This window comes from Pleurodeles waltl, chromosome 12, assembly GCF_031143425.1.
Source record: "Pleurodeles waltl isolate 20211129_DDA chromosome 12, aPleWal1.hap1.20221129, whole genome shotgun sequence".
Taxonomy (NCBI): domain Eukaryota; kingdom Metazoa; phylum Chordata; class Amphibia; order Caudata; family Salamandridae; genus Pleurodeles; species Pleurodeles waltl.
This window is the reverse complement of record NC_090451.1, coordinates 86,171,599-86,181,812: the sequence shown is the minus strand read 5'-3', so window position 1 is coordinate 86,181,812 and position 10,214 is coordinate 86,171,599. Positions and strand designations below refer to the sequence as shown.

General features: G+C 46.9%; 1 protein-coding gene across 1 annotated transcript in view; it reads left to right on the top strand.

Moving 5' to 3' along the window:
* The first annotated feature begins 4,255 nt into the window (after positions 1–4,255).
* LOC138268172 (CD209 antigen-like protein B) overlaps positions 4,256–10,214 on the top strand; it is a 62,375-nt gene continuing 56,416 nt past the window's right edge. The window contains exon 1 of the mRNA XM_069217591.1: positions 4,256–4,389. Coding sequence (XP_069073692.1) covers positions 4,296–4,389 — 94 coding nt within the window. The 5' untranslated portion in view covers positions 4,256–4,295. The remainder of the gene's footprint in view (positions 4,390–10,214) is intronic.

The window sequence follows — 10,214 nt, the reverse complement described above, 5'->3', positions numbered from 1 at the left end:
AAAGTCGGTGTTGCATGCTGCATGCTCCATAATATGGCCCTCAGAAGGCACATCCCACTGTTGGAGGAGGGGGACGTTGATGTTGGAGCAGTAGTTGGGACTGGTGACTGTGATACTGAGGAGGAGGCATATGAGGATGAGGCACATGACAACAGGACTGACCTGATTCGTCACTACTTTCAATGATAAACAGGTATATGTGATTTGTATGTCATGTGCACTTGGACTTTGTATGGGTAAAGCTAGTCTGTACTCAGATTTTGCATGCATCAAGGTGTGTGTGGGGACTACTGCCTTCCATCTTGGTTTCCAACCCTGAAAGGTAGCTGACTTACCTTGAGGGGTAGTGGAAATGCATTGCTGCCAATGAAGTGTGAAATGCTGGTACCATTACGGAACATCCTTATGGTTGTACCAAAGGTTATGGATCCTCAGTCTTACTGTTTGGGTAAATGTAAGGGGGACTTATCAGTCTTGCCCTGCTGTGCAGGCCTATCATGCTGCATTGTCAACTGCTGTGTGGCCACTACCTGTTCATGACTAGTCAGGGCGGTGATGGGTAGAGGATGTTACCTATGTGAAATCTTTACTTTCCTACACATGTGTGTGAGTGACAATGCACATCCTTACATATGTGGTATCATAGCTGCTGGTGTAGTCATCCTGTGTTTGTGTTCAACTGCTGTTGATGTATGAATATGGAGTACATGCCTTACAACATTGAGCCTAATTCCATATACGTTTTCCTCCTCAGGTCACATGTGTCTTTGCAAGCTGATTACTGATATGCCTGTTGGCATCGTTAACACTAGATGTTACTACAATATGGATGTAGTTACACACCTGCTGGACATTCCTACTACATCTCTCACTTTGACATGCTTGTAGTGCCGATATGTGTTTTTGATTGTTGCTGGTAAACAGAAATGCCACTTTAAACAATGAAGACATATGCACCATGACTTGTGCAAATTGGTGTTTATGGAGTGTATAACATCACAGTCCAGAGGAATGGGGACTTGGTTTATGTGAAGATCAGAGTGGGTGGTCCAGCTGTATGTTTCACAGGTCCATAAGACTTGGGATGATGGGAACTTGACATTGGACAGACAACAGGGTGTAACAGTGGCACACAAGGGTGATAGCTCAGGAGAGAGATCACTTCCTGGTGGGGCGATTGCTCTTTGCCTCAGGTCCTGCAGGATGTCTGGATGGCCGACCTAATTTACAGGGTGAGGGGGGGTCCCTCAGCTGCAGGGGCAGAGGTGCTGATGGCCTGTGGGTCCTCCTGTTTTGCCTCCATTCCAGTAGCAGGTGCTGATGTAGAGGGCAGTGGTGTTGTGTGACTACTGGGTGGAGCCTGCTGTTGGGTGGAGTTTGTACGCAGGATGTTGTTGAGTTCCTTGAACTCCCTTAACATGGAGACCATGTTGGCATTGAGTACCTGCCACTGCTGCATGGCCGCCTGGTGGTATTCCCCCTGCAGCCTTTGGGTCTCCCTCAAGGTGGTCAGAATCTGGCCCATCTTGTCCAGGGATTGCTGGTAGGCTCCCAGGACTCTGGAGACGGCCTCCTGGCCAGTCGTGTACTGTTGCTGCCTTGTCCTTTGGTCCACGATTGCCCTCCCATTGGCCCTTACCCCCTGTGCCCCTGGTACAGTGTGCCCCCTCCCACTGACACCAGGACTGTCATTGTCTTGGGATTGCAATGTTGACTCATGCCCCTGTCCTGTGGTGCACACTGATGTTTGCTGTGACCTTGGGACACAGGTTTGGGAAGGTGTGCTCTTGCCTCGCTCTGTCTAACTTTCTGGGTGCAAAGGGTTCTGGGTATGTGTGGGGGTGTGTTTTGTAGTGCTCTGGTCAGGTGTGTTTGTGGTGTGTGTATGTGTATCAGGTGTGGGGTATTGGTATTGTCCAATGTGGTGCAGTGTTCTGGTGAATGGTGTTTTTTTCCCACGGAAGTTCGGACTGCCAATAGATTGGCGCCATGCTAAGACCGCAGTGCTGATTTGTGACTTGGCTGGTGGGATGTTCTCAGTGTGGTGGTGCTGATGGTGCACACGCCTCTTTCACGCCATCGTTCAGGCCGACTGTGTCGTTTTTTTGGTATTTTTTTGGCGGTGTTGTGTGGTGACTCGTGATACAGCAGTCTTTAGACTGACATCATTGGCGGTCTTTCGGCACCCGCTTACACGGCGGTCTTCGGTAAAGACCGCCGAAGTCAGAATGACCACCTCTGTCTAAGACAGCATATGCATGGCACAGGGAATTGGAGGTGAAGGCTATTTTTTTGCTGTATTCATCCAATATAGCACTAGAACATTGCCAGTGGTTCCCTCTTGGACAGAAGAAGGGGGCGGTGTTGGCACTAGGGGACCTGGGACTTCATAGCATGGGAGACTTTTTCAGGAGGGACTGATGTTCATGTGGAGAGATTTAGACCAAGATAGAGCTGAACACTCTGTATTGGTGCACTTTCAGTACCACAGAACCCGACACATGATGCATGCCTTGCTGGGTACTGATTTGCAGGGACAACCTGCCTTACGGGCATTGATGTGCATACTAAGACAACGTCACAGCACCTTGTATCACCTTGTATCACAGTTGTTTGCTTTTTACTCAAGAAGCGCATAGACCTGCAGTCACCAAGGCTAGACAAGAGTGGCAGGGGGACCTTGCGATCACCATCAGTGATAAGATGTGGACCTACTCTTGTGCAGCAGTGCGATCTGTCTCACTGAACAGCAGACACAGGCTAATCCATTTTAAATACATAAACAGGGTATGCTATACATCTGCCCATCTGCATCACTATGGTTTGAGGAAAGATGCCAGATGCGATCACTGTTGGGAGTCTGATGCTGATTTTGCACATGTTTTTGGCAGTCGGTGAAAGTAGAACCTGAGGAAATCGTGAGTGACAGGTTGGAGTTTGGGCCTCAGCTTGCGCTGCATGGATATGTGAGAGAGGTGCCATCTGCTGTGAGGCGTTTAGTTTCTTTGGGGCTGCTGCAAGATTGGAAAGAGATGGACATGCAGCGCACTCTCTACATTTCAAGACTGGCTATCAGATATGGCTTACTTCAATACACAGTCTGATGTGTATCAGGAACTGATGCTGATGTGTAGTAGACCAAGGGACCCATGGGACCCCTATTGAGTGTATTTGGCATGCACTGGGTAAGACGTGAGATCAGAATAAGATGACTAAGAGCAGTGGTCCAACCCCTGGCAGGGCACATAAAGCTCAATAACTCGATGGTTGGCGCTGCGTAGCAACGTGTAATGACAGTGAACACAATTGGGAGGATAGTGGGGCGACTGAACTAGCTCCTTGAAAGAGATGTAGTGATGACCTCTGGGAGGCACTAGGAGGGGTAAAGGCTGAGGAGGTCATGGTGTTCCAAAATGCAAAGTACTCAGCATTGATGTTGGACCATATGTTTTTCTAGCCCTGTGTCTGAGCTCTCTAGGTACGGTGCACTTTTCAAGTGGGAACCATTGATTGCAACTGCTAAGCCTATTGGTAGCACCTACTCTATTTATGCCGCCACTGTATGTATGATTGTAAAATTCTAAAATAAGGTATAAAAACAAATCTCATCCTAACTTCTACACATACCCTAAATCTAACTATAAACATATTCTTAATGCCAGACCCAATGCATCCATTTGTTTACATCCTTTTTGTAGTTTAATTGTTTTAGCTCTTTTCTTAGTCTACCCTTTATTGCATTTGTTTTCATGTAAACCCTTTTTAGCAGCTCCACACACTTGCAGCAAGCACAGGCGTAAACAGATGTGGTTAAAACCTTGCTCAAGTAGCACTAGGTGGTACTCTCTCACAACCACAGCAAGCAGTGCACAAGTGAAAACACAACATACCCCTTTCCTCCTGAAGTAAAAAGAAGCTTGTTGGGTTAAAAAAAAAACTATGACAAATTAATACTAATCTCTCCAAACATGAAACACCTCTGTGTAAATCACCATCGAGTCACACTTGGTTAGTGGTTACACAACAGCCAAGTGTGTCAGACATCAGCTGGTGAAGGATAATAGGAAATAACATGAAACTTTTCTCTTTCACAACAGCTTGTAGCATTGGCTGCATGTTAAGTCCAAAAATGGGTTGGCCACATTTCTTCCTCGCTCTGAAATCACATTTCTCTGTGGGGAAGTGCCCCCACCTTTGCATAACTGAAATCCACCCCTGGAGTGATCAGGACTTTACTTCCCCTTTCTAAAGCTGTTGACCGAGGTTCCTGCTGCTAGTGTGCGGCCCCCGCAGTGATGGAGCCCGGGGTCACGTATGCAGAGCTGAGGTTCCCTCAGACACCAGCGCCCCCCGCAAGGAAGGGACAGGCGGCTGTGGTCAGGACAACAGGTAGAGGGCACCGGGGCTGGGGCACCGCGAACAAGCGTTCACAGGGTCTCTGCAGGAGGACTTCTGGAGAGGGCTTGCCATACAACAGCTGTCAGGTCGCAGCTTTAGGATTTCTAGAGGGTCACTGTAGCAGAGTCCGCGTGGTGTCACTTACGCATGAATTCTATAGGGTCACTGTGCCCTTGCTTATGTAGGATGACTATAACATGGCCGCTGTCTATGAGGTTACCATCAGTCAAATGCCTCGAGTTGCTTTTGCAGATGTTTGAATGATTAAAGCAAGAGGACATTAGTAAGGTCACTGCTGAAGCTCCTCGGAGGGATAATCCAGGTAGATCTTTCAAGGCGCTGCAACAGATCTTTTGTTTTGCCACTGCAACAGCCTCTTTCCTAGTTCTCATATTTGATGAAGGTTTGGAAGGGAAAGCCTTCTGGCCTCAATATTCTCCTGGGATATGGCTGAACATTTCAAGCTTAGCATTTTCATGTCACGGCACTGACAGTGAGGCGCAGATGTGGTTCGCAGTGACTACAGCGGTCAGAGTTGTGACATGGGGAACCGGGCTCGATTCCTGGCCTCGGTTCAACATTCAGTAATTTTGGCCAGATCACCTAATCTCCCTGTGCCTGGAATGAAAAAATGTGTAATGTCTTGTTATCTGCTAAACTTCTCTAATAACCTCGGAGTTAGGTTTGAGCTACAAAAAAGATATCAATCTCTTAAGATTTTTGTTCAATTATGTGTTTATTAAATCACACTGTAAAAAAGACAACCTTAGCAATATTGCTATATGTCAGAATCTATCTCCTCTGTACAGTGGCTCACCATGTAGGCTAAAACTATTAATGCATAGACATTAGTGTGCTGCTGCTCTATCAGATTGTGAGGATCTCACGCATATCCTTTAACCATCCTGTATCCAGGCACTAATTGTTTTAATAATAATGGAAACCCCAAATGTACATTTTCTTTGGAAGTAGTCACAACAACTGGCAATCCATTTCTCTTTATATTTTCTGCTGAGATTGGATTTAACGTTCAGGTCCTTGTCTGTTGGGTCATTGTGAGAGCAAAGTCTACATGTGTCATGTTTATGAAGGAGGAGGGACTGCTGACACATATTGTAGGATGCTGGCCCTTTATGGGGTTTGTAAATACAGTGTAAAGGGCTGAGGGGTTCCCCAGTGAGTGGACAGGGCTTGCTGTGCAAATCCAAAATGCTCTATTCAGGGGTAGTGTGGTCGTGCAGCCTTAAGCTTAACATAGAGGATTGCAAGACATCTAAAAACTACACACAATAGTCAATAAATGAGACACATGACTCAAGAAGGAGATCCACCCCAATTTATAAAAATAGCAAGTATTTTTATATATGTTTAGCCATCAGAGAAAAATCATTCAGGTAAGTACGTTTTTAAATAGGAATTCTTTTCACTTTAAAAAGTGGACACTGCATTTTCTGAGTTCTGCAATGCTATCCTATAGGAGGATACACAAGTTCTGAAAACAGGCAGAGTACAGTGATTCAAAAGATCAATCTCAAGGAGGTAAGGTGAGCAGTGGGCAAGGTCAAAGGCAGCACCAGCAGTCACCCTCATTGGCATGGGGCAGCCGGGCAGAGTGCCAATCAGAGTTGAGTGCCCAGTGAGTTCCAATAGAGATTCTCACTGCGAAAAGAGGCTGCAGTCTCTGGCCAGTAGACCAGTGGGGCTGAACGAACAGCAGGGCTCAGGCATCATGATGCTCGGGCACAGGTAGGCACCTTGGGACCTCATCTTCATGGCTCAGGGGTGACGGGTGCAGAGGTGTCTTCAGGTGCCGGTGTTTTCCTTAACAGAGGGGGCGGGGACAATGGACTTGGACTCTGGAGGCTGGGTAATCTTGTTGGCACCGGTGATCCACTTCAACTCTGGTCAGAGACAGCAGGTGCAGTGGTGACTTCAGGTGTCAAGTTTGGCGGTTCCAGAGGCTTTAGAGTTCCTTCTTTTGGAGGTTGCTGGAGAACAGGTCTGCGGTTCACCAGAGATCTTGAGTCTTTTTTGAAGGCAGGTAGTCCCCTGAGGTTTCTGGAGTCACAGCTGCAGGACGAGTCAACTTTGGTGCAGACTTTTGATGAAGGATGCAGACAGGCCAGCGGGACTGGAACAACATCAGCTGCTTCTTTTCTCCCCTTCTGCTTCCGATGCTCTTCAGTGTCTTTGCTCTTCTTAGGTCATCAGGATTTGCTTCTCTGGTGCCAGGGTCTCCCCTAAATACTGAATTTAGGGGTTTAGGGTTGTATAGGGTAGTAGCCAATAAACTACTGACCCTTGGGGTCACCATGATCCCTATATGACCACTTCCTGTGGGACGTGGGCATAACCCTGTTCCAGAATCCCTTAGTATGCCATCACAAAGATGGCAACCTCTGAAATTTTGTGTCCACCTCGCAGTAGCCCACCTTAGGGGTGGTACTAGCCTGGAGTGGCACGCCTACCTGACTAGCTATTTTTTCCCACCTGTCCTGGCACCAAGTGGACTCTGGACAGAGGGGGTGGCTTTCTCTCCTATGAGGGGAGCCAGATTTGCATTTCAAAGGCGGCAGCCCTTTGAGGCTTGCTGCCTTAGGAAGGCTAATCAGCAGGTCATCCTGTGAGAGGAGGTGTTACACCCTCTTCCTAGACAGGATTTTGTTCTGCGCTTCCCAAGAGCAGAAGGCTCTCACCCTAGTGGGCCAGAACCGTGTCTTGGATGGCAGGCTGGCAGAAACCAGTCAGCGAACACACCAGAGGCTGGAAGGGTTTCAGGGGACATCTCTAAGGTGCCCTCTGGGTGCATGCATTGGTAAATCCAACACTGGCATCATTATGGGTTTACTAATATGAGATGTTTGGCACCAAACATCCTTATTTTCACTGAAGCCATCATGTAGCTAGGGAACTCGTATTGACCAGTGTCCAGCACATACATTTAAAATGGTTTCCATGGTCACTTACTATGTCTGAGAATTGACAAAGACATAGCAGGAGCATATCTGCTAATGCAGATATGCCCTCACATGTAATATAATGCACCCTGCCTTAGGGCTGTAAGGCCTGCCTGAGGGGTGACTTACATATACTGCATGCAGTGTTAGGGGACATTGCACACAGGCTGTTCACCATGTTATGTTTTCACTTTTGTCTGCACCAAGACACGCAGCCTGTCATCTGCTTGGTTAGGGGTACCTTAGGGTGGCACAATTCATGCTGCAACCTTTAGGGACCCTCTTTAGCACCTCAGGTCCTAGGTACCAGGGGAACCATTTACTATGGACTTACAGAGGGTGCTAAAGGATTTACCAATTGGACAATTTTGGGGGGAAAGAACACTGGCACTGGGGACCTGGGTGGCAGGGACTGAGTGCGGTTAAGTCAAAGTTGCATCAAATACCAGGCAAAAAATGGTGTGTACTGCAACAAAACCCAGTTCCCTACACATATCACTTGCATGCCTACATGAGTACTTTTAGAGGTATTTTGTTCCTGAGCATGTTTCAAATGAGTAGTTGTCAGTGCTTGTTCTCATGTTCTTTTCTTTGAATAAATGTTTGTGTTATCACATCCCTGTGTCCTGTATGTGTTCCACTGGTTGTCAAAGGTATACAAGGGATGTCTGTAGGTGCACTGAACATGGTTTTCTCTTGATTTAAATTTTAAACTCTCTTTATTTGGAAAATCAGTCTATAGATTCTTCTACTGATCTACCTGGGGGGCCCAGATAGCCACTGATGTGCAGATGGACTATGATAAACTGGATCAAACCAAAACGGCGATTTAACTGAACAGAAATAATGTTTATTAGTTGGTTTAGGTCTATCTTCTTATCGATCTTCGAGCTATTACCAACCATCTTCTCTGTAATCATCAGCTGTAAACCCTAATCCTTCATCCTTCCTCAGTTGCATGGGCCCCTGGCTTTCCAGTTGACCTATGTTATCGCTCTGTTCTGCATCTTCCCTTGTGGTGGATGATGTTGAATCTGCACCTAACCCTTCCGAGTGGGTGCAGTCACCCATCTGCAGAGGGTACTAGCGGGTAAGAGGGACTATTTGGCCTTGTGAACGCAATCCAAACCTCTGCAGGTGTAATGTGAGTTTCCTGTGTGTAGTGTTTGTTCATTTCCGATTCGGTGCCTCCTGTTGTCCATATTTAATGGTGGATATGTCTGCCTGGTCACTGTTTTCCCAGTCCCCATAAGTCTCCCTATTCCTGTGTGTTCCTGCCTCTGTGGCTTGAATGCTGAAGGTTTTGCAGTCGCTCTGATTCCATGTCTACGTAGAATTTGCCCCTATCCATCTTTACAACTACTGCTGTCCATCTCCTATCACCCTGCTTCATCTGACCCAAGCCTCACCATCATTGAGTTTCCCAGTCTCTGTAGCCCTATCCTGATCTTTCTCTTGCCACATCACACGATTCCATCTCACCATTGGCTGTTGCCTCGACATGTACTCCGCAGTAGTCATCCCTGCATGGGACAGCACATGGGATGGAGGAAATCTGGGAAGGCAAAGAGGTATACGTGGGGGAAGGGTCCCTACCAATGAAAATGGTTCACATTTAGAAATATGAAATAAGACCAAAAAGATATCAAAATATTTAAATTTTAGGAGACCTTTCATAATATCAAATCAATAAGAGATTAAAAGACGGTAGAATAATATTTCCTGGGTGACTAATTTAGTTACTACACCCTAGAAGTCCTGTCAGGGTTCTAAATGGTAGTATCTCTATTTTAAGCCACGGTAGGACCAGCTCAGACCAAGCATTGGGGGCAAACGTAGGCTTTATAAAAACATAATTCAAATGAAATAGTTGTATTATTGTATGCTATTTTAAATAATATAAACTCAGCCCAAGAGCACTGGAGCACTTTACAAGATTGCATTATACAAGTTCAGATGTGTTTAATTTTTTATTATGCTTTTTTAAGGCACGGGGAGTTTAAGACATATGTCCCGAATTACAAGACCTGGACCCAAGCCGGGACTCGACCCTGGTTCCCCAGTTCCACTTTCGGTAGGTCAGGAGGCAGAGCAAGATGACACGCAGGCCCGTCATGACCCCTCGCGCTGCGCCCCAGTCCGCCCCGTGGGATAGCCCAGATGTTTTTATGTAGGTGCCTGGGCCAATCATGGCGCAGGAAGCGGACGTCAGACAAATGTTCTTTTTTCTCAGGAGCGGGTGAGGGTTGCAAGCATGGGTGTAGGAAGTGTGGGCGATGTGGGGAATGTACCCCCCTCCAACCCCCCCTCAGAATTTTGAGTGTCGGGACACGGGGGACGAGGGTGGGGGGACAAGAGGACAAAAGAATTTCCCCTCTCACTTAGCGCTACTTAAAATGGCCCTGTTTGTTGATGGCTGTCCTGCCATCCTCACCCCTTCCCCCACCTACCGCCTTGAAGACAATCACTGCAGGATAATGAGGAAAACTCCTCCAGGCTAGAAAGGAGTCTACCCTCCCAAGAAGTCGGGCCCCAGTAAAATATGGGGGATTCCACCCGATGTATTTTGACATTTTCAGAAGCGACTGCACACACTTTCAGAAGCGCTTTCATTCCTTCTGAGCAGAATGAAGGAGGGCTTTCTGATTTTAAATTTCTGCTGGCCCACGGCAAAGGTTGAAATTAAGGAGCTATCAGGTCTCCTTTTCTTTGATTATTCTAGCTGGAAGCTGCCGTGAGCCTCACACCTAACTGCTATTTAGGAAACAAAAGCACATAGCTTGCTATTACTTCACAAGTACCTAAGAGAGACACGGTTTTCACTTTGTTCAGTCTCTGCATATAAGAGATAGGTATGCA